This window comes from Poecilia mexicana, unplaced genomic scaffold (genome assembly GCF_051168715.1).
Source record: "Poecilia mexicana isolate PSO_F unplaced genomic scaffold, ASM5116871v1 scaffold_4, whole genome shotgun sequence".
NCBI lineage: Eukaryota > Metazoa > Chordata > Actinopteri > Cyprinodontiformes > Poeciliidae > Poecilia > Poecilia mexicana.
This window is the reverse complement of record NW_028263373.1, coordinates 4,920,773-4,945,248: the sequence shown is the minus strand read 5'-3', so window position 1 is coordinate 4,945,248 and position 24,476 is coordinate 4,920,773. Positions and strand designations below refer to the sequence as shown.

Genomic DNA, 24,476 nt, shown 5'->3' with positions numbered 1-24,476 from the left:
TTTCCTTCAGTTGCTCTTCGTGGCTGGAAGACTCCATCTGTGTCTATCATGTGAAAGCTCCACCTGGAAGACTTATGAGCAGAACTGTGACAGACTGTCAGCAGTAGTGACACTGGCATAAGAAAACATCACATTTCCTCCAAGAAGAAGCATGACTATGTAATCAAACAGCAGATTTCTAACAAAATAGATTGGCAGTATTTTGAGAGTAGGTAAATCAGAGATCCGTAGAGTAATGTAAAAAAATAGACATATGAAAAATATTGAAAAATAAGGAACATCTTGAACAAGCGAAGAAAGAAGGACATTGTTCATGATTAATGGAAACGACTAGGTAATTTATAACATCTGCACACACATAATGACTATTAATGGAATCTAGCCATATTTTGTCTGAACTCAAAACAAAGAGATATCTAAAACATACACAGATTCTTATGCAAGCATAAATGATCACTTTGGGATCATTAAGGTGTTTTTGAATTTGTATTTGAAAATAATTTTCTTAATACAAATTACATATCAGAAAGTTATTTCAAATACCGAATGTTATAAAAATAAAACATAATTTGTTGGCTGACTTAAAAGTTCAACATCTGCTCTTTTATGAACTTTGCTTTTTGGCTTGTTTTTCAATTAACATTGTTTTTATTTCTACATTTTTTCTACTTCTGCTTCTTTTACTTTCTGATTTTAATTTTAGATTAATTTGTAATGCTTCCCCTCAAAGTGTTTGCACATTAGCTCTTATTTAAATTTGATTCATTTTCCACACCCAGTCCTACTTTAAATTTCACAAAACCTTTAAACCTAGTTGGTCATCAAACAACCTATGATGCACAGGATATTCTCAAAAAAGATTTTAAGAACTATCAAACCGTGACTACTCGAGCAACACAAGATGCACACACATGAATGAATTTTGCAAAGGCTCAGTAGATACACCAGCACTGATTGGCTCCCTGATCCTTGATCTAAAAGGACCAATATCTCATTTCCATTTAAATTAAGGCCACCTTGTCAGTAGGCTGATGCTGCAACTGCCATCAATGATGGTGGGAAAAGAAACTTTGCTTCTTACCAATAAAAGTTCCAACATGATCTCCTCATCTATACCAGATATAGACTTTGATAAATCTAGTGACAAAAACTAAGATGATGCCTCTTAAAGTGAAAACAGCCCAACTGGTGTATAAAGTGGAAAAAACTAGAAAAAAACGTTTGATCAAACTTAGATGATTTGAGTCAAATCTCTAATCAACTTCTGTGAAAAAAATGTAAAGACTTAAACAACAAGGTGACTAAATATAGACTTAAAAGAAGACATTAAAAAAAATTAGGTTACTAGCAGTTGAGATGGCTTTTATTATTTATAAAAATGCACATTTTAGAACAATTATAAAAAAAAACCTCAAAATCATATTGTTGTTAAATGTCTATTAAATGAGAAAAGGATGACCAAACACGTCTATCAACATGCCTGATATTCTTTCTTAAAGAACATTCATAAGCTGATTACACTACATTTTTATAGTTATTTGCCACAGAAATGAATAGTAACCTGTCACAGTTTGGGTCTGTCTTCGCTGATGAAGGCACCACCTCTGCAGATCCATAATTGCCTTAATTCCTGCACCTGTTCCACTCTGCTTAAATACCCTTCTGTTTCACCTGCTCTCTGCCAGACTGTGTGAAGCAGTGATTGTCTCAGTGGTTCAGTGAACTGGTCCTGTGGTTTTATTTCTCCTAAACCTGTTTTCTTGTCCACGCTTTTTGTCGGGTCCCTCTGTAAGTTGCTTTTAATTCAACTTGATGCCAGTAGCTACACCTGATTTGGGATTTGATTATGTTTAAGACTTTGCATTTAGACACATGGATTTGCACTAGGATTTTGAATTTTTGCTTGATAATTTGGGATTTTCTCCATCTGCCCCTCTCCAGTTGTCTTCTCTTCAACTGTTTCTCTTAGATGAAGCATCCCTCCCTCAGTCATGCAGTTAAAAAAATCTGCCTCTTCTGATTTTCGACTGCATCCAATGAGAAAAGGCAACAGATCTGTCCAATGTTTGTTAAAATGCTGTTTCCCCATCTTTATATTTCTGCACTGCAGTTTTGACTCTCAACCTGCAACTCTTAACCCTACAGTAACTGAAACCTGTAACTTTCAATGCATTCAGTTTTACTTATACCATCATTCCCACTTTCAATTTATTCTGTTTCTTCTAGAATACCTACTGCCAGTCCATTTAACATGGCCAATCATTTGCATACCTTTACATTTTATTATGATAAAGACTGAAACTCTTCTTGTCTTTTTTTGATTTAATCTTATCAAAGTAAATGGTTTTTGAATGAAGGTAATCAACAACTAAAATGCATGTGGCATGAATCATAATCTCATGTATTAAAGACACTGAAGCAGCAGTAGGATAACAGCTACATGCTGCTGATAATGACAGAAAGCCCACAGTAACCTTTATTCCTGTTTTTTATGGGGTCACATCTCCAGAACTGTGAGGATGCACTAATTATTCACATCTGGCTGTGTCTTTCAACTCTCACGAGCGTCACAGATCTGGCTCTGTAATTTCATTTCCAAGTCTAGCTTGTAAATTGTCTTAAAATGCAACGTGTGGTTCTCTCGACACTTATTGCTAACCCTCCTTAAGATGTGTAAAAATACGAGTCATTCATTGCATCAACCTAATTTCACTCTGAACACAAACAATTCAGGTAAGTCTTCATGAAACAAAGGATACATATTTATAAACATGCTTTTTATCTACTGTCGAATGTGGGACACGATCTGTGATGCTGTGGGCCTGTTTCTCTTCCAAAAGCCCTGAAAACATAGCAGAGTGCATAGCAAAATTAACTCTTTAAAACATCCACCCTCCCACTCATCCATCTACGAAATATCCAGATGTTTCACATAACAATTTGGTGGAACCTACCAGAAAAGTGAAATTGGACGGCCTCAGGGCCTGTGAGCAGGATATTAATTATAGCCAGATGGCTGAAACAACACAGAAGTTGTTCTGTGTTGTTTCTTGTCAGGGAAGATTTTTATCCCTCACAATATAAATGTACTCTGATGGTGTATTCCAAGGATCTGTATTTTATGCTTTTACTGGGGCTGCCAGTGGGGCAGGAGGATGCTGTATTTTGTTTAGATGCATTTTAAAAAGCAATTCAAGTGAATAAATGATAAGGGAAACAACTAAATCAGACAAACCAATGAGATATACTGTGAGATAAGGTCATCAATATCCAACATTGACTCCATTTTTGTCTTTACAAAATGCTGAGTAAAAGAAAGAGGTCTAAGTGACTTTGAAAGAGAGTTTATTGTCAGGAAAGAGAGGGCAGGATTTGTAGTCACCAAGACTGTTCAGCTGTCTGCTCCAATACTACAGGGACTACAGTGACATCTGCAGTTAGAGCTGAGAGAGTCATCAGTAAACAGTGGCTGTGGTGAACATTTGATTCTGAAGCATCAGAGCAAAAAAAACAAAACAGCACAATTTAAATGACTAAAATGGCCAGTAGGTTTGGTTTGATGCTAATTACACAGAAAATGTAAGCAGAACTGATGTTCAAGTGAGTCAATGATAGAAAAGTGGCACAACATTTCCTCAAGACTGAGATGATTATAAGGTGATCTAAAAACCAGACTCAAGGGACCAGAGAAAAGTTTACATTTGAGACGAGCTGCTAGCATGATCTAATATTTACATTTGAGTGATTTTCACACCAGTGGAACAAAACAAATCAGAAAATCTTTCCCCAATGTGAGGAGACCCATGATCTGAACCGTTTCACTGGTTCTAGGTCAACTTTTCACTTATGGAAATGAGGGGCACTTCATGCTGAAACATTTTATTCTGAAGGTAGTCCTTTTTTTCCCAAATTGACATGCCTGGTTCCTTTGGACAGCTGGGGGTCACTGAATTGCTTGATGAAGGTTAATGTTTGAATCATATTGCATCACCTTCACGGTCACCAGATTTTAACACAATTGGACACAAAGAAAGAACTCTAAAGTACTCTAGTCAACCATAAACTACAGGGGAACTTTTTGTACAAACTGCAAAGTCCGTTCACCCAATAACACTCAGATAGATAGATGGCAAAAGCAACTGTTCTTTATAGTTAATCTAGTTGAATCAAAGCAGATTCATGTTCATGTCTAAATCTTTTAAAGAGTAAATGCCCAAGAAGTCTATAATCCCAATTTGAAGGTATACAAAGGCATTAATTAGGTAAAGGTTATTTCAAAAGCTTACTGACTTCTGCACAACCACTGCTTTACATTTGTCTGACATGCATCTAAATCAACAGTTTTTGCTCACATCACCCTCAGGGTTCAAAACAACATCAGAAACTTAATTTATAGTACAAAGGATTATTTCATCTGTTGACCCATTTTTTCTCTGACTTCTGACATCTGCGAGACACGTTTGTCCACACAATCACCGCTCACTGCTTGTTTTCTGTTTTTGGAAAGATGTTGAGATGGTTGTGCATGGAAAATCACAGAAGATCAGAAGTTTCTGAAATACTCAGAGTTGTCCGTCTGGCATCAATAACCATGTCAACTACAAAGTCACTGAAACGAACTTTCTTCCCAGTTGTGATGTTTGGTTTAAACAGTTTGCCTTCATCACCTTCAGATGTCTAAATGCATGGAGTTGCTACCTTGTGATCAGACAAATCACTTTATCTGTTGAGAGGTAATCAAACAACATTCCTGTTGAATGTTTTGACAAACATTCTATTTTTTTATTGTTCATAGGTATTTTTTTCTGATTTATTTTGTTCATGTGACATGCTGATATTTTAGTATGACACTATGTTGTTCTTGATAACATTGATCTTCTAAATTACAACAATTTAGAAGCTTTACATAACCTCTTTGCCTTGTCTGCATATCTTTATGTTAAATATTTATTTTTGACTTTTGTGAATTTCACATTAATTAAATTCCTAATGAATTGACACTGAAATAAAAACAAAAACAAGAAATATACCCTTAAATTAACCAGTACAGTTTAGTTAATTAAAGAAATCAACCAGTTAATTCAATAACAGACATTAGTTATTCTTACATTTCAATTTGGAAACTCAATATATAAAGTATTTTTCTGCATTAACCAAAACTTTGGCAACGTTTATCCTCAAACCCATCAAATATTTCCTGTTAGCTAAGGACACAATAATAAGTCTTTAATTAGCAAATTTATTTTGCCGAAAACTATTTTTTACAAAACATTCTTTTCTCCAGTGTAATTAAACTGTTAGGATGAAAAAAGGATTGACAAGTTAATCAGAGTTTTGCTTTTAGCCTTAACAAGATTTATGAAGGTTTGTGTGCATAAAGCCGGTAGGTAATTAATCAAAAATAACCTTGTTACCTCGTTCTATGTGGTTTGTAAGAGAGTGAACTGACTTTCAGCTCAGCGAATTAGATGACCATGAATAGTAGGAACAGCAACACCAAAAGGGTTTATTTTCTATTTGTACCTTGTTTGATCTTTTTTAATATGATTCTCATGTGGCTTCAGAAAATTTTTGGTTCAGGTCTTACTTCCTTTTGTTCTCTCATTAAACCTTGAAATCTCCATCAAACACGAAGCCCTCCCAACAATGAGAAAATGAAACAGGAACTCTCCTTTCAGATGTGTGCTTCTGCTGAAATGTTTGCTGTCTAATATTTCTCACCTCTTTCAAAAGCTCAAAATCCATTGATATTGTATTATGTAAAGACACTTAAAATGTAAGCAGCTGTTTTCAGACGTATTATAATGAGGTGGAGCTGGAAACCAGTCTGACAGCAGAGCAACGTGAACAGCAGCTGCTGCACTCCGAGCAAATCTTTATTCATGAGTTGGTGGAGAATCTCGAAAAAGCACATATGAATACACACGTTAAATCTTCCCATTAAAGCCAAAGAGACATTTATTTGCTTATCCAATTAGTTTTCTTATTTTGACACTTTTCAAAGTAAATATCAGTCAAATCTGTTTCTTCCTCATTGGGTTTGAAAAATAATTACATAAAGGATTACAGAGCAGGTGTGAACTTGTGTCTTACTAAACAAGATAACTATAAAATGTTAAATCTTTCCTTTAGTAAGAAAAACACAAAACCAGATTAGTCAATTTCACGAGTTTTGAAAAAGATAATCTGACTGATGAAAGGTCTAAAATGAACCTTCAGACCCTTATTGTCCTCCATTATGTCGATGTCTTAAAGTCGTATCAGAAGGTTTCAACTCTGCAAATACGGCTTTTAGGATAGGGTTTTATAACTAAAAATATGATTTTTCCAGCATTAACATCACATGTATGGGTCAGATTAATAAAAGAACAGTCATGCAAAGACAAAAAAAAATGGACAGTCCTAAAAGTTTGCACTCTTGAGTTTTATCAAGTAATCAATATTCTTGCATGTACGAGTATATCCTACCATCACTCCTCCATGCTACCTGAAAATGGAACATAATCGAAAACTAAAGGACAAAATTGTTAAAATTTACAAATAATGTAGTTAAAATTACTTTTCACAATCCAAAGCTGCTTTTTGAAGAGTAAAAACATAACCTTTCTGGACATGAGCTAAACTTCTGACTGGGTTCTTCCAGCAAGTCCCATCATGGTGTCCATTGTAGACAGATCCCTCATCATGGCTTCATAAATATTCCTGTAAAAATATCAGATTTTTAAAACAAAAAAATGTACTTGGATAAGTAATGAGTAAAAAATTAATTTCACATTCATGTGACATTTATTTCAACATTACTCAACTGAACTATATTTGTCTGGGGGTTGAGTTTAAAAGATTTTAGAAAGCTACAATAATGTAACTGCCTACACAAACAAACACTTGGCTGAAGCACCTTCTGATTGACTTTCAGCTTCCAGTCATCTTGAGTTTCCACCTGCCATTAATTATGATTCTGATTGGCCTGAAATAAGATTCTGCTGCCCCAGTTGGGTTTTCTTAACTGCTCCACACTTCCAGCTTTCAGTAAAAGCCATAAGTTTGTAGAAAGGTTGCAAAAAGTCTGAAGGATCAGTTAAACAAAGGTACCAGGACATTACAAAAACTACATTTTTCACCAAAATTATAGTAAGAATACCAAATACATTTATCAGGAAAACTGCCAATGACACTGCAGAAACTTTAAACAATGACATCTATGCTACATGTCACATTGGTCTTTTGTATTCTCTTTACATCTAGGCTAAAGAGTGAGATTGTGACTCAGGAGCCTTTTGTAGCAAAAAAAAACATCCACTAAACATTCACAAGAAGAATCTGGAAGAATAAGACTAATTTATGCTTCAGCATCAAAGTGAGGCCAAGCACACAGTCAAATCAACAAAAGACTTACTTCATAATTTAAAAAATAAGGTTCTGTTAAAAAAATAATAATAATTTCAACAGAAGATCTGTGAATTCCTCTGGAGAGGGCTTTGAACAAGAGATGTCCTGACAATCTGATCAATTCTTGGGTCAGTCATTTTTGCTAGACTCCTAACAAAATGACTGAAATGAAATTAAAGGTGTTTCAACAAAGTAGTTTAGGAGTAATTAAAACCAGTCAATTGTCAAACATTAAAACAAATAATTTTGTGACATAAAGGCTTTCGAATAAATCTGCCAAACTGCTTGAAGCTCACGAAACCACAACACAGATGGAGCAAAAAGTTGTTTGTGGAGCAAAGTGATGAGGAAACCTGAATTCCAGAGGGGTAATCAGAAAGATGCAGGGAGACAGGAGATAAATGAGGAGAGAATGAGTCAGTGAGAAAGGCAATTACGTATCGGGAAGAACATACTGAAAGGAGGAGAAGCAGGACAGAGGAGGCAGTGAAGCGAACAGACAGAGATAAAGAGAGGTGAAAAGAAAATTAAAACAAAGAAAAAAGGACAGTTGGAAGTAAAGTGAAAGTACAGATTGGGAGCACAAAGATAACAAAGAGATGACACAGGGACATAGATTCAGACACAACACATGCACACACACACATTTGCAAATCATTTTAAAAGTGCTTAGTAATGGCATCAGGTAGTGCTGTGTGTTAAAACTGCGCCACAACATGACTTGAACGTATTCCACCCAAATAAAAACAATCTAAATGCTTGCTGTGCGAGAGTTAGCAGCGCACAGACGGCCTGAGCATGGCCAGATGGACCAACTGACCGGCTGGCAGGAAGTAACAGGCTGTACGCTTCTTTTTTGATTGGCTCTAATTATGATCTAGTGCCGTGCCTCCCAGGGAAATGCTGACTGGCTGATGTGTGTGGTGCATGAGTGTGAGCTCCAGCATTTGTGCGATGAATCCAGAGTATTTTTAAGTAGAAAAACGGGATGGTTTAACTGAGGAGCTGTGCGACGAAAGAGCAGTTTGTCTTTGTGGATCAATCTGGAGTAACTCAGCAATGTCACTGATAAAGTAGTGACTTTGTTTTTATATTGGGAAATATTATTATACAAGCACTTAACCCCCTTCTCTGTGGGTGTGGCTTTAGCCTGTTCTTCCTCAGTCAGCCCCAGCTAGATTCCTCTATATTTGCAGATACTAAGAGTTTCTTCTTTTTGGAACCACTTCAAGGATGATACAAGCCGGACCTAGCAGGTTGATGGACAGCAGACTGCATTCCTTGATTGGCCTGTAGATTTACGTCATCAACAACATCCCGACCATTTTTCATTTTCAGTAATTTGATGGTGAAACCTACAGATCTAAACCTTTTTGTCGATCGGACAGCAACAAACAAATATACTGAGACATTTTGGAGAAACTGGATGCCCAAGGTTACGTGTACAAAATGACATCTTTGGAGCGCTGACCACAGATCCTGCGTGCTCACTGTCTGCCCACGTTCCCACGTTCCCCTCCATGTTCCTGCCCACATAGTGAGGAACACACTGCCAACAGAGGCACACCCAAAAGAACCGATCCAGACATTAACTGGCTAAAAAGAGAATGGAGAAAGGGCTTTAGTTATCTTACTTAATCATAAAGTACATTTTATTGTCTTGTAAGGATAAGATGAGAATACACAAAGTTGTGTTGATAGTCTTTATTAATTTACATAAAGTAAGAAAACATTTAAAACATTTTTTAAAACTATATCTGATGAACCCCAGTGGTACTTGTACAATTGCTTGCTTAACCCCCCCACTTCATCACAAGGTACTTCACAAGACGGATATCGCTCCAATTCATGCCATTACATCCAATCTGATTCAGATCCAATAACAAATCCAAATCTATTTCAAAACAGAACTTGGCTGACCCTGTATTTCAAAAGAGTTAGACGTTACCTTGCTAAGATCAGTCCAGCTGACTGCACAGTCACTGGCATGCAAGTCTGCAGGACAGAGTGACTTTTTTCAGGAACCTCCAACAGAACAAGAGCTGGGCTCAGTGTGAGCATCCATCTGCCTTCTGTTGGTTATGAAGACGGGAATAAACATCAAGAACATGCTAAGAATTTATTTATGTAAAGTGACACTTACTTTACATAGAAAGTATAACATTTAGAACAGTTTTGTACATTTTTTAAATTTTTGCTTAAGAAGTACTTCACAGACAGAACAAGTTCTCTGTCAGGTTCTTCTTTCTGATCTAACTTCACATCTGTTCTCTACCCATTTTATCCTCCATTCTCCACTTCTGTCTTTCCTATCCTTCATCACCCTCTTCTTTCTTTAATTTCCTCCTCCTTGTGACATCGTGTTTAACTCAAAATGTGAGGCCTCTCCCCTCACATTTTCTTCTTATTCAACCTTTAATCAGATCAATTCTCTATTCCATTCACAGCCATATAATAAGGTGATTATGTATGACACACACACACACATGCACACATATCCAGCCCCTTAGCTGTGATAGAAGCTGACGTTGCATCTTCAATAAAAATTCAGTGAATGTCCTTCGTAAGAGAAAACTGGCAACCTGGTGCTCCCAGATTAATTTGTCTCATCTCTTCTAATCAGTGTCAGAATGTAGGAGGAACCCAGAAGTGGAGGAAGGGGCGGCTGGGAGGAGGCCAGAAGTAATGAAAGCAAACAAGAAGGCGAGGAAGGTTCCTCTAAGTGTTTAATTAGAGACCATTGGCAGACCGCTGGAATGAAACCCAGAAATTGAATTTACGTATTAATAACCAGAAATGAACAGTGTTTACAGTTTCTTTTCACTCACCACCTCAGAACATGTTTATGTATGAACCTTTAATGAAACCACATCTGAGAAGTCGCCATAGCAGTTACCCTGTGCCTAGTTTTAGCATGAAAATACAAAATAATCTGATGGAGAATATTTAAAATGGAAGCAGGTTTTTTTACTAAAAATAAAATTGCAAAAAGCGTTAGTCCCCTTTCCTGTTACATTCCTAAATTAAAAAAAGTGTATGTTGCTCTGTTATATAAAATAAATTAAATGAACGAATATATTAAAATGTGTGTTGTAATGTGCCAAAAATAAAGGGTAAGAATCATTTTATAAAGAGTAGAAGTATTTACCTCTCAGGTAGAAAGATATAGTTGTTTAGAGTGAAAACACAACATTCTCACAATATCAGAGTTACATTTAGTGAACTTTATTTTAATTATTTACCAGAACACCAGGAAGTTTGTTTGATTTTATTTACCCAAAGAGATAACAGATCACAGGAGGTGGTGAGTTAAGAAAGACATTGGCTGCAGTTACTCGGTTAGACAATTAAAGTAAGCAGGAAGTACACACACTAATTGGTTTGAGAGTTGAGCACTCCCCTGACAGAAAGCCAAGCAGTCTGATGCTTCACGCCAGCTTTTATATACATTACAAGTCATATTACAGATGAGCATAATCAGTGTTTATTTTCTGTATGGAGAAAATAAACACTGCAGAAATATTTTGTAGGGCATACATGCATTTAATTCAAGAGAGGAAAACCATACATGACAATGTATGCATTTTTTATGTTACACACATTTAGACAGCTTTTTCTTTCTTCTTAAAAATTCCGTGCACACACACACACACACACACACACACACACACACACACACACACATATATATATATATATATATATATATATATATATATATATATATATATATATACATATATGCGCACAGATATGTCCACCTGTGACTAATTATCAACAGAAGATGCAGATAAAGTGTTATTGATTGTTGTGAAAAAAATGAATGAATAGTTAAGGTTAGCATGACCTTCTTATTACACATCCTGGGGGTGTGGAGCTGTTTTTCTGGGTCAGCACACTATTTTATCACAGATAAAGAAATAAACAAAGGAAATAAACACAGCACATCAGGGTCATTTGATAATTCAGTGGGAACTCCCTCAAAAGGATGAAAACAGATAAGGAAAAGTCACCTTTAGACACCTTTTATTCATGTCATATTCATTCACAGTTTTTATATATTATATCAACAGATATATGTGATTTATGTAGGACATGAAATCTGACATTGCTTTCTATCTCAATGAGAAATCAGTGTCTACTTTGCCACCCTCTTCCTTGATACAAGGATTATGTTTACAGTTTTATTTACTACAGTAATTGGTTAAAATGCACAGAAGCGCTCATTGTTTCTTTACCCCAAACTACATTTCTGAATTATCACAGCATAAAATTGTCAGCAGTTGTAGTGAATCTGTCAGTCAGAACTAATTTAATACTGCATTTAATAGTAAATGGTTGTCTGCTCTATATTTTCTGTGCTTATCTCACTGCTGTTTTCATGTTATGTACAAGAACCACAATAAAAATAAATAAATAAAATAAAAATAAGCCAATCTTATTTGAATCATATTATACATATTACATTAAGTAACTGCTGGAAATATTTCATTCAGGATACATACTTAAAATAATACGGCAGTTGTTGCTTAAAGCTTTGGTGGAAACATAACTTTGTATTTTAAAATTAGAACAATATAGTTTTGGTCAAAAATGTCTTCACATTGACATGAATGAGAGCAGATTCTCAGATATTTTGCCTGGTAAAATCAAGATTAAATACAACAAACAAATAATATTAGCACCTGGCAGAATTAATGATGTAGTTCTGCTCTTCTTTTCTTAGAGAAGAATAATTACTTAAAACTTAAATTAATTATAAAAACAAGAATTAGGTTCATAAGCTAAAAAATAGGGCACAACTATATAAACATACCAATATACCAACATTGTTACTCTATATATCATATAAAGTCCAAAAATAAAACTTGTGCTCTCAGTTCTTGTCAACCAAGCCACACTGAAAACGAACAAAGTTTAAAAATGCCGTCAAAAGTATCTGACACTCAAATGTATGATGAGTGGGAAACCAAACTTAAGAAAATAGAAAAAAAAGAGCCCTGAAAAACGGTGAAGCATTTAGTAAACAGATACAACTAACTACCAGTAGTTACTACTCTATTTGAGTCAAATAGTTTGAACAGTAGTGGCAAAGTACAGACACCAGAAGGCTTCAGCCTGGCTGTCATCCATTTTTCTCTCCAAGAGTCATCATGAATACACAAAAACTCCTCTGAGCGAATGCAGCTTCCTTTCAATCCACTGTCAGGAAGCAGCCAGTCATTCTGTGATAAGTAGTGACAGTCAGATGTGAATTCAGGTGACGGCCTTTCTGTCTGACTTCAGCGAAAATGATGACAGAAATGGAAATTATGGTATTTTTCCTTTTGAAGGTGTCTCAAAATGCGCCGCATGAATAGAGTCCCAGAATTAAGAGGATAAAGCACAAATCTTCAACATCAATTTTCACCAGAAAATAAAAGACTGGGAGTGTCTGGGGTCTAAGAAGGTTTCTCCTTTGAGGACAAGAAGGAAAAGGAACTGAGTGGTGTGTAAAATCTCTAATGAGCTGAGGCGACCATCAGAGGTCCTGGATTGTTTATCTGCAGCGTCCAGTGTGTATCCTGTATCAGTGATAAAAGATCTTCTGAAGTCTGTTGTGCTGTTAAATAAACAAAATTTGCATATTCTAACTTCATCCCAAATGTCTCATTAAAATACCAAAGAAAAGGTTCTTAAAACACATACATGTCTAAATAATATGATTTACAATTCTTAATAATCTCTTTCTCTGTTATTATTCTTTTAGCTCACTTCATGTATTACGTAATAAAAAATAAGTATGTTGTTAAGCTTAAATGCAACTTGTAAGACAGTGGAGACACTGTCACAATGAACAGATAAAAAATATGAAATCATGTTTCACTGCTTCATGGGGAATACAGGATATTCAATAGAAGTGTGCATGTATTTAGAATATCTTCTAAATGTATCTAAAATAATATTTTAAAACTTATAGTGAACTATATTAATTTGTAAAATCCCATGAGTGGTAAGCCATCCACAAGTTCAAATGTTCAAAATACTGATTAGTGTGAAAATGTTTTCATTTAGTATTTGTTTCATTTTACCTCTCATTATTCTGTCTTCATTGATCTTGTAACAGTATTCATGAGGGAAATCAAAATAATCCTAATAGTAAGTAAGAAGAGAACAAGAGTACTGGACAGGTTAACTAAATGTCGTGCCTTTATTTATTTACTCATTTTTATAAACTGACAATGTTTTGAGATATTATATTAAGCTCAATTTTTTTGACACAATATTTTGATGTGTTATTCAAGTCAGTCTTCAGTGGAGTAGTTGGGTTAATATTCTTGCTTGACCACTTGAGATGATTCCCTTTGAAGTGGCATTTGGAGTAAAACCAAGTCACTTTCCTGCTCCCTGGCAGGAGCACATTTGCATTCAGCATGCACACACTCTGGCTTTTACCACAACTGCAAAATAAAATAAAAGTAAAAACGGTCTTCCGCTGACATGTGAAATAAAAAGGATGGATGGAAAAACTCCAAATTATTCTGCTTCTCTTCAAATAAACAGCCTAATAGTTGACAATTGGACATCATAATGTGTTCCAATAGGACAATAATTTCAAACATACACTAATACTGGATTTTGGAGTGGCTAAAGCATCTGGATGTAATGCTCTGGAATGGCTCCAACTGCAGTCAACAGAAATTTGGGGATTGATTAAACTATAAGAAATCTGATTAAATATCCAGGTAAAATCATATTAGAGCACTTCTGATGGATTCTACTGCATGTATAATTTTCAACGTGTATGAAATGTATAAAATCCTCCTTAACTTCACAGTTGTTGATTATATAATCATTCCACACAGAGAATGATTATTCAGTTATTACTCAAGAAAAATACTTGAAAGACACAAATGAAATAATTCATGTAGTTAAATATTTGATCAAAACTGCAAGTTTTCATTTTTTGTTTGTTTTTCCAAGTTTATCCAATGTCATATTATGTGCACAACAGCGCCCCTATGCGTACTTCTTTTTCATTTCAACTAAAATCTCACCAGAAAATAGATTCTGAGTCAAATGTCACGTTTCTGAAGAGTCAATTTTACCTTAAATTATTATATTTATTCTAATACCAGTTAGAATACTGAAATCTGAGAATCTTTCTTTCTGCTTTTACTTTTACTGAGATAACTCAATTCATCTTTCCTGGGTAGGAACTTTTGTTCTACCACGTGTTTCCGGTCGGCTTCTCTTCATTTCCTCCCCACGCGAGCTACTTCAAACATGTGAGTGGCTGTGCTACGTTGTATCGTCGCCAGATAATTCCACGTTTTTACACAACTAGGAACACATTTTTGATCGTATTGTTCTCCACAGTTCGACTATGGAGTCAGCAGAAGAGGACTCGTTGCACGGTCAGAGTTCAGAGGATGAAGCCAGTGAATTATCGGATGGAGAGGTAGGTTTTATGTTAGCATCAAAGGTGCTAATTAGCCGAGCAGCACCACAAACACAGGAATGTATTGTGTTCTGCAATAAGATAACATTCTAACTTTATGTTTCTGACTCAACATTCCGTTTTGCAAGCGAATGAAACTCGGACTGGTGTTGGTGTATTTGTTTTAAACACTTTCCGCTCTGGCTTCAAAAACATGATGTACCTAACATTAAAATGCCACGGTCTGAGTAAGAATGCTGAAAATAGTTTAAAACATTTGTCATTTTTTTCTGTTTGGCATTGAGTGTAAATTTAGTTATGTTTACCTATTGTCGCCTTTTGAGTTCATTCAGAAAGTCTTGAGTTTAAAGCGGAGGCGTCCAAACTTTTTACCGTGGGGACCTAAAATGGCAAATCATTCTGGGATCACAAAAGTTAGATTATTATTTGATTATTTTGCACAGTTTAATCCACCACCTGAAATGAAGAGAGTATAGCACTGTCCATTTAAGATGAAATGGAGAGTGCTACGATTTCTCTCCATTTCATTGCACACAAAATAGTCTGTAATAATGAGGTATTATGGAAAATGGTGATGCCAATGATAAACACAATTGCCTTGCTACACTACCCTGCTTTTTAAGTGTGTAATGAGAGAAATAGTCTGTTGGTTGCAAAATAAAACTGTGTTTTGACTAAATATGGAAATGTTTAAGATTTATTGATGTGAATGGACTATCTACAGAGAAAATGCCACAGTTGGACTGTTTTATGTGCACTGTCTGGAGTTTTTCATGATCTTTGGAGAATGTAAAACATAATATAAATTGTAGTATTTAAGACTTTAACTTTTATGTCCGAAAGTGTTTTAAAATGATTATACAACATTTGATGAAAATTATTTGATTTGTAGAAACTTAAACTTTTACTGTTTAGTTACATAAACTCTTTGTGTGCATTTCCAAGCTTCAGGAAGCTTTCTCTAAGGGGTTGCTGAAACCTGGGATGAACTTTCTGGTGGAGAAGAATAAAAAGCTTGTCAACAATGTGGTGAGTAGTTTATATCCACAGGATTTAAGAATACCTGTAAATAACATTTAAACTGTTGGGAGCTTTTAATGTGACCATTTAATCTGTGCTCTGTATTTGTTTTGCAGGAGGGGTTGAAACAGTGCCTTGCTGATTTCCGCAAAGACCTACCTTGGGTGGAGAGGTTAGACATGACCAATCTGCCAGCTGAAGACGTCGTCTCTAAAACTGAAGTGAAGGTTCCTGCTGAGACCAACGGAGAACTCGATGCAGATGATGATTTCCAAAGAGAAATGTTCTTGTAAGTAGTTGCTAGTTAGAATACAGAAAAAATAAGTTTCTCCCAACTTTCCCCGTTGTCTTTTTTTGTTCTGTGACATATACCAGTTTGTCCGGTTAAGATTTTTTTTGTTTTCATTTTAACAGCTCGGAATGATGAAACTTAGCTACTTTGCTGTGCTGCCTTTAACCTTGCTGTAATTTATTTAACTTCATTTTAAATAGCTTCTTACATTGTTAGGTTTCATCTGATCTTATTGTGAAACACCTCAGACACTGAAAAAGCTAACTTCACTCAGTTACTGTGTCCACACTGAAGAGTGTTGTAACCTGGTCATGCTTACTATGGTTCACTGATTGGGGAAAAACATTAAATAATTTGAGTTTCTGTCTATGCAGATGGTAAAAAAAAAAAAAAAATCATTTGATTCCAGTCACCAGCTGATTTCTTGGTTCATATCTAATAGTGACGTCTGTGGAGACAAAAACAACACACTGTTGCTTTTAATATGTATGTTGAGAACCATTTACTGTGACTTATTATTCAGTTTGCCAATGATTGTTTGACACAATCTGAAACTTCTACTTAGAAATTGTTCTGTGTTAAACTCCAGCTACCGGCAGGGTCAGGCTACAGTCCTGGAGGCCCTGCCTCTCCTCAAAGCGCACAATATAGCCACTAAGAGGCCGGATGATTATTTCGCAGAGATGGCCAAGTCAGATCAGCAGATGCAGAAGGTAAGACGTTCATCTTTCACAAGTGTCTGTCCCCTTGCAAAGCAGCATTGTTTATACTAGTAATTTTTGTATTCACCTTAACCTTTGATCATTGTTGTTAAAACTACAAAATTAACAACAAAAAAAATCACGTCATATCTTTTAGACTTTAATTTTCTACACTTTAAAAACAAAATTTAAACACGCCTGCTGATGTTTTATCAGAACTGATTTAAATGCACATGATTTTTTTTTCTTTAGATAAGGCAAAAGTTGATCACAAAGCAGATGATCCTGGAAAGGTCTGAAAAAGCCAAAAAGCTGCGTGAGCAGAGGAAGTTTGGGAAAAAGGTTTGTTTGTTTGTGCCTTTCTTTCACACAATTTTAAAGACACATTTCCAGTTTAACAAGAGCAATTATGTGGAATCTGTGTGGATGTCAGGTCCAAACAGAGGTGATTCAGAAGAGACAGAAGGAGAAGAAGGCTATGATGTCAGCGGTAAAGAAATACCAGAAAGGTAGGACTTTTACATCTGTAATTTTTTTAATGGGTTTCTTTTATAGTAACATCTATGTTTATCCTGCTTGTTAGATGTAGTGGGTCTTTTATGGGTTCCATTTCCTCTACATTTTTTATTTTGCCTTGTAGGAATGACTGACAAACTGGATTTCTTGGAAGGAGACCAGAAAGCAGCTAAGAATTCGTCTGATGGGTCAAAGAAAGCTTTAGCCAAAAAGGGGTGATTATTTCTTTTTTCCATATGTTTTTCTTTAAAGCTGCATACTTATTTTTATTTATTTATTTATTTTTTTCATTTTTATTAAAGCCTCAACTTGTTTTGATCATGTCTTGTGACAGCCCCAATGCTAAGCGAAAATTCAAGGATCAGAAGTTTGGCTTTGGAGGTAAAAAGAGCGGGAAGAAGTGGAACACCAAGGAGAGCTTCAATGATGTTTCCGGTTTCCGAGCCAAAACGGCTCACGACAAGGGAGCGAGGAAAGGCAAAGGAGGGAATAAAAATAAAAATGTGAGTTAAATGCACATAAAAACAGATATATGTTGGCGAAGCTTTCGTAAGAAGACTCCTAAATTTTTCCATTTGGATTTTCAGAAACGTCCAGGCAAGTCTGTCCGCAGGAAGATGAAGGGTCGCTCATAAACCGGACAGGACTTGGACCTCATTTCTTGGGCAGGATTAAGAAGGACACTGTAATCTGGACCACATGTATATATTTTATACAATATTATTAAACATGGAATCGTGTGTAGATGTTGAACACCATAAAACCCTTTTAGAACACACACACACATTAAGATGGATCCTGTTCAGACAGAGGTAAACTGCAGAGTTGGCTGAAATACACAGTTTTACTCCATGCATTTTCAAGAGGTCATCTTTAAGACCATCAAACGATGGTCTTAAAGCCATTTTTGGAGACTTGGAGACCACATGTCAGTATCTACTGCAGCCAGAGTGCTGTCTAATGGATACCATGTATTCTGATGTTGAGATACTGTTTTTGTGTTTTTTCTGAATCTGCCCCTGGACTTAATAGATTCTCCTATGTGGCATCACTTTTAATTACCAAGCTGCTGTCAGTTTTGCCTTTGCCCATTCATTAGTATGTAATGTGTTTTGTGTAGATTTGTGGTTTACTTTGAGAGTAAACCATAAATATGCAAATAAAAAGAATGTTTTAATGATGAACACAACAGATCTGTTCTTCTGGTTGGTTTAATTGCCACGCTTTTTGGTAAAAAGAGCAAGTTGAGTGATATCTGTCTTACGCCGTGGGAAGTTGAATCTTGGGTCTTGACGGTCTTGTGGAGGCTAGTGAGAGAGCAGAATTACTTTTGAGTAACAGTTGGAGATTTGTTTTATTTTTAATAAAAAGACATTCAGTAATCTGAGGGAATTAACTCTTCTATAAAAAAATGTAAGTTTTATTTATTTCAGTATGCTTATAGCTCATAGTTCATTGGTTATTTTGATGTTTGGGGTTTCCTGGGCTGTTGGCTATAAATTAAATTCCTCAGAGGTCAAAATGAGTGAAGAAGCACGGAATCTAAATGCTCAAACATCAACACAAAATTTCAAAAGTTTTTGATTGGGGAGCCATATCAACTGCTGAGGTTTGTCTGCTGTGTCTTATAAAATCAAGTCAGCGCAGTTTTTGTATAAGAAATTTGACAGCGCCTCATGTTCCTTCTGCAGTCATAATTTATGTTAAAAGTCCTGATTTTCAGCAGGACTTTTAACATTCACATACTGCTGAAAGTACTGCTACATTGTTCAGTGATCAGGATGTCTGTGCTTCAATGGCCATCAAACCCATTGAAAACCCATGGGGTAATTTGAAGAGGAAGATGAGACACTAGAGGCAACAATGCAAGGCATTTAAAGCCCGGGATGGAAGTAACCTGGACTCCCCTAACACTTTAGCATAGCCACAGCTAATCCCCATGTCACATAATATTCAAGCAAAAAGAGGCCCAACCAAGTGTACACTGGATTTTCATTATGTTGATAAAACCTGTTACTCCTCACCAGTTCATTGACAAACCATCCAATCTCTTGACTTTCAGTGATGGGCTTGGGGTACTTTAATGATGGTGCCATGCGGACCCTTCGGTAGGCGTCAATATAGGTTGCTGCAGAAAAAAAAAAAAAAAAAACAGTGAGACTTAAGATTTTTGAATTTAGAACAAATATTTTCTCTTCAGTCTAAATGAACTTACTGTCCTCCGACAGTGATTCTGGTGGTTTACTGCACATGGGTTTGTCTGGGAGGACATGCACTACAAGAGACGGGCTCATGAAAAAACAAATTTTGAAACATACTATTTGTTTCAAAATTTAAATACGTTTAAATATAAATGCATTCAGCATAGTGAAACATTGGGAGGAAAAAAAAAACTTAAACCACTCAGACAAAATTGAGTAATCATTTGACTCTTTGTTCTTATTTGTAAACTTTTCATTGCAGCAAATGTTTGTTTCAAAAAATTATCTTTAAATCCATAGTATAAAATTTTTTAACTTAATTTGAAGTTTCAGTTGACTACTTTTGCTATAAATTTTAGGTTTATACTTATCTGTTGGTTGTCAAACGTTTTCAGCAGTTCAATGACTTAATCTGTTGAAAACATTTTACAAGTATTAAGGTAATGACCTTTCACCTTGGTGTTTATAAACATCTGCAACTTATCTTTCAGTATGGTAAAAATTGGAGCTGTTTTAATGGTGTAGCTGAAGTTACTGTTGCATGATGTCTGACATTTAATTAAACTAACTTTATTCTTCTTATCCATCAAATTATCTAAAGAAATGCCATAGCAGTAAAGCTAATACTCAATAATGAATGTAAGCATGGGCGTAGGTTTGGGTAGGGACGGTAGGGACATGTCCCGACCAATATTCACGGGATATGAAAAAGTCCCGACCAATTTTTGCCATATTGGCTCAAAGAACGTGGATCTACGATCTTTGATTAGCAGCAACAGGCGGTGCGCGGAACGGAAGCTTCTTAGTTTGATATTTATTATGAGCCTCCGAGACCGTGTCGGAACGGTGCTGTCGGGGGGTGGGGGGAGGGGGAGTCAGTTGATTCGTCGGACGATCTTTGATTAGCTGCAAAAGGCGGCGGCTAGCTGGGCACACGCGTCTCCTTCTGAGTCTCCGAGACCATGTCGCCACCAAAAAAGAAAAGGACAGACATTAGAAGTTATTTCGCTACGTCGGCTGTAAGTACAGTGAGTGGACCCATAAGTATCTATCACGCAACGCATTTGTTGTAAAGTCCGGTGTTTAGTAAGGTCAGCACTGAATGTGAGGTAGAATAGGTCTGTTAATTATGTAATATTTTTTCTTTTTTATTTTATTATTGATTTCTTCTTATCTGCAATTGTGTTTGCTGTATCCAGAGGATATTTCTTTTGATCTTACTTGTAACGTTTGCTGAATTTTGTAAAGGAAAAAGTAAAGTGTTCTTGAACTGATCTGCTGAGTATGACTGTATCTGGTTGTATGATATGGTTATGGTTGGGGGGAGGGGGTTATTAAGCCAATGTGGTTTCCCCCCCCCCCCCTTCTCAAAAATGTTCGGTGCTCTTGGGCATTTCACTGTGCTGCGGGGGGGTGTCAAGGTCCCCACCAAAACTTAGACCGAACCTACGCCCTTGAATGTAAGGTTAATTTATGACGGTGTTGATTTGGAATCATTGTAGAAAAAACGAAGAGTAAATTCCTCAAAAAAACAAACAAAAAAAAATTTTTGAAAATTTGAGCTTAATCTCGGATTTTTTTTCTCGCAAATCTTTGACGTTTGGATCTCAGAAAGTTTTTCTAGATAACTTCTAAAGTTAATCTCCTTCCTGAATTTCTTAGCGGAAATGTTCTCCTTTTTATACGGCCCTAATAAGCCTTCTCAAGTTTTCCTATGCAGTGCTTTTAAACACGTATTCGTGATATAGTTCTTTGTTTTTAGAACTCGAAACTTAATTTAAATTGTTTGTACTATTTACAAATTCACAGTAAATAATCTTGCAGTGTATGCTCATGCTTTGTTTTGTAGGAGTGAAAGGGGGGAAACAGACTACTTACACTTCCTGTAAGGGTTGATGCTGAACTCGGTGTGCAGTTTCTGATATCGCCGCTCTTTCTTTACATGCTCAACGTGAATTGCGTTTAGATGAACAAGGTCCTTTTCCTGCCTGCCACCGGCCATAGTTGGAAAAAGCGCAGCAGGGCAGGGGACCCTCTTTCTTTAGTTGACGAGCTGCGTGTTGCCTAGCAACAGTAAATGTTGCTTTATGTTGCAGTTACGGGGCTCGAGCGCATGATGGTGCCACGCGCCCAGCAGTTATTCACGAAAATTTCCAGTTATTAAAGAAATATTTTCTACTGAAATAAATTAGAAATTATGCTGGGAGAATGAGGAGAAATGTGTTATGTAAAGCCATCCCTAAACAAAAGCAAGAAAACTGGGAAATATCAGAAAACATTACTGGAAAAAAAAAAAAAAAAGTTAACTCTTGTAGATGTCTCATTCTACTGCATATTTATTTTTGGCTACTGGTTTCTGCAAAAAAAAAAAAAAAAAAAGTACAGGCTTGATTTGTTAATATTGCAAGCAGCTTCAGATATGTATACTTTAGCTCGTTGTATGTGTACATGACTGACATCAAGATAAAGAAACTTATTCTTGGTATACTGGGAATTATTTTCACTCTAGGCACTATTATCCTTTCACATTTAACTCTATATTTTTCCAGTACATTACATGGCATAAGTAAATCCTCCTAAATGAGGGCATGTCTTTGATAATGTCCTCCAGTTTGATTACTTAAATTCTGCTTGCTTAATGTCAAATAAATCTGTAATTCCCACTTTTTCCACAGTTTTTAGAAGCTTACATACACAATTTTTTTTCTATGCTTTTGACCAACTTGGTGAAGCCCAGATGATGATGAAATGGCAATGTAAACCTCTTTAGATTAATTCACAATATTTGACTTAATGCCAAAACGGACGCACACCTCAAGCACTCCTTGTGTGACATAATGAAAAACCAGAAAGATATTAAGACACTGATTACAAGCTGTTACTAACTATTCCTGACACTAGCAATGCATAAACATTTAATCAATGTAGACATTTAAATTAATGGTCGGAAACATATTGACACCTCTCCAGAAGACTGATGAACTTCAGACACTGTAGTGTTTGTGGTGAGAATAAAATTTTGTTCACAGAATGCTGGTAACATTTTACTTTCTCTTTTTTTATATGGTGACACAAATCTCTCTTATACGCTGCTGCATTCAGATCTTGCAATGTGTATGAATGTGCATGCTACAACTCAAAGCAGCAGACGACTTAATAATGGTTGCGATGTGCAGCTACTGGTTCCTGTCTCATAACCTGATTCATGCTTTATTGGCCCCATGTGGAAAACATAATGGAAACAAGCAATAACTCAAACACTGGGAGGCTTTGGCAGAAGATTTCATTGTGGGTTGGTGACATGTCCCATGTGGGGTTTGTGTTTGTGTGTGAGGAGGACCGAGTAATACGTGTAATGGGTGGATGGGAGGGCTCGCGGTGCCGAGCGCCGATCCCTGGCTCCTGTCACAGTGTCCGACCACGTTAACATCAAGGGAGCGTTTAAGCTTGCAGGCAGTGTGCAGTCAAAGGCCAGTTTGTGAGTTTGTTCAAACTCCACTTTGCCAGAGGAAGAACTACAGATGGTGTTTGATTTGATCAAATATGACATGATTTTAGTCAACTGACCTCCCACTCTGACATGTAAAGGTTAAAAGGGAGTGTTTCCAGCCATTTGAAAGTATTTTAACAAATTAAATCTAATCTCTTTTGTCCTTTGGGTATTAGCATGTGGAAAGATAATATTCTCCCATTTTAATGACTCAGATGAGATATTAGAATTAAAAAAATAAAAGAAATGAGAGCACAGTTCTGTAAAAAACAATCCCATTGTATGATTAAATAGCTTGCCATTTCTGGTGTTACGCCACTTCATCAAGATGTGTAATTACCACAAGGAAGGTCTAATATTTATGTCTTCTCTTTAATAATGTTTTTGCACATGAACTTTACTGTATTTTTTTTTAATTATTCAATAAATTAGAAAACCTAAAATTAAAATAAGGAAGGAGGGTTGTAATTCCAGACAAAGTATATCTCAGAGATGTCATGACTGGTGAAGACAGAGATAGGGAAGAGCCAAAATGCTAACAGTCACTGTAGAGTGGCATGATGAAAATTTATTTAAAATTAAACATGGGCATGAATGCTTACCAAACTAACATGTAAAAACACACAAGAAGCCTACACAAGACAAATGCATGACTAGAACTTTATTAACACCTCAGACAGATGAGGAGGATAACTAATGATCAGGTAACACAGGTGGAAAACATTAACTAAATTTAAAGAGACAAGGCTGAGCTGAGGAAATTAACGGGAGAAGCTGATTAGACAGACTACTGGAATAAATGCAAACAAGAAATAAAACCTGACATCTAATGGATGAGAAACAGAATCTGCTCAACACAAATTAAACTAATAATAAGAAAACCGAAACATGGATACTAGAGCCTAACAAGTCTGATGCACAGGGATAATTATAATCAAAACTTGTAAAGGCAAATACAAGACATGAACAGAGAACATAAAACAAAAGGCAGAATAACTTTATTAAAGGAAATAGCACAATCATCAAGACTCAGTACTATGAGGATAGTGAACCAGAAAGGCTTAGACTATGAACATGATAGGAGACGTGTTGTAGTTTAGCTCTTCGTAGCTAAGATACAAAAAGCCAAACAGAAAACAAGACTGGACAAAGAACAGAGACACAAGACAAGATCAGACATGGAAAAGAGACAAAGCAGGAGAACAGAAACAAACCTCAATTTGAATGTAAATTAAGCATGAACCAAATAATCTAGATTAGCATAAAATAACCAGGAGACATAATATTCACATAAAAAATCAGATGTATATAATCATGCTCATGTATGTGGCTGTGCACCTTTCCTTTATTCATCCCAATTTGTGTCAAATAGAGCGCAGCTGCTGATGCCGCCCTGTCCCGCCCATAAATAAATGTGCAAATTAGT

At 36.0% G+C, this 24,476-nt stretch overlaps 2 protein-coding genes across 2 annotated transcripts; one reads left to right on the top strand and one right to left on the bottom strand.

The window, feature by feature from the left end:
- The first annotated feature begins 14,589 nt into the window (after positions 1-14,589).
- Positions 14,590-18,548, top strand: ebna1bp2 (EBNA1 binding protein 2). Its single transcript, XM_014969345.2, has 10 exons — positions 14,590-14,657; positions 14,749-14,830; positions 15,776-15,859; positions 15,967-16,139; positions 16,732-16,855; positions 17,096-17,185; positions 17,277-17,352; positions 17,484-17,574; positions 17,694-17,862; positions 17,947-18,548. The coding sequence occupies exons 2-10, from the start codon at positions 14,756-14,758 to the stop codon at positions 17,992-17,994; spliced, it is 930 nt and encodes a 309-aa protein (XP_014824831.2). The 5' UTR covers positions 14,590-14,657; positions 14,749-14,755; the 3' UTR covers positions 17,995-18,548.
- cfap144 (cilia and flagella associated protein 144) lies at positions 18,505-22,134 on the bottom strand. The gene is made up of 4 exons (XM_014969346.2): positions 21,439-22,134; positions 19,575-19,634; positions 19,384-19,487; positions 18,505-18,666 (listed from the first exon to the last, which is right to left on the bottom strand). Exons 1-4 carry the CDS (start codon positions 21,560-21,562, stop codon positions 18,571-18,573), a joined length of 384 nt encoding a protein of 127 aa, XP_014824832.2. The 5' UTR covers positions 21,563-22,134; the 3' UTR covers positions 18,505-18,570.
- Between the last annotated feature and the right edge of the window lie 2,342 nt (positions 22,135-24,476).

Excerpts from the sequence above, each read along its gene's own strand:
- ebna1bp2 (XM_014969345.2), top strand. The coding sequence starts at position 14,756 with ATGGAGTCAGCAGAAGAGGACTCGTTGCACGGTCAGAGTTCAGAGGAT. Across the intron at positions 14,831-15,775 it reads GTGAATTATCGGATGGAGAG|CTTCAGGAAGCTTTCTCTAA; the intron begins GTAGGTTTTATG and ends TGCATTTCCAAG. Across the intron at positions 16,856-17,095 it reads CAGATCAGCAGATGCAGAAG|ATAAGGCAAAAGTTGATCAC; the intron begins GTAAGACGTTCA and ends TTTTTTCTTTAG.
- cfap144 (XM_014969346.2), bottom strand. The coding sequence starts at position 21,562 with ATGGCCGGTGGCAGGCAGGAAAAGGACCTTGTTCATCTAAACGCAATT. Across the intron at positions 19,635-21,438 it reads CATCAACCCTTACAGGAAGT|TGCATGTCCTCCCAGACAAA; the intron begins GTAAGTAGTCTG and ends CGTCTCTTGTAG. Across the intron at positions 18,667-19,383 it reads GATGGTTTGTCAATGAACTG|CCTCCACAAGACCGTCAAGA; the intron begins GTGAGGAGTAAC and ends CTCTCTCACTAG.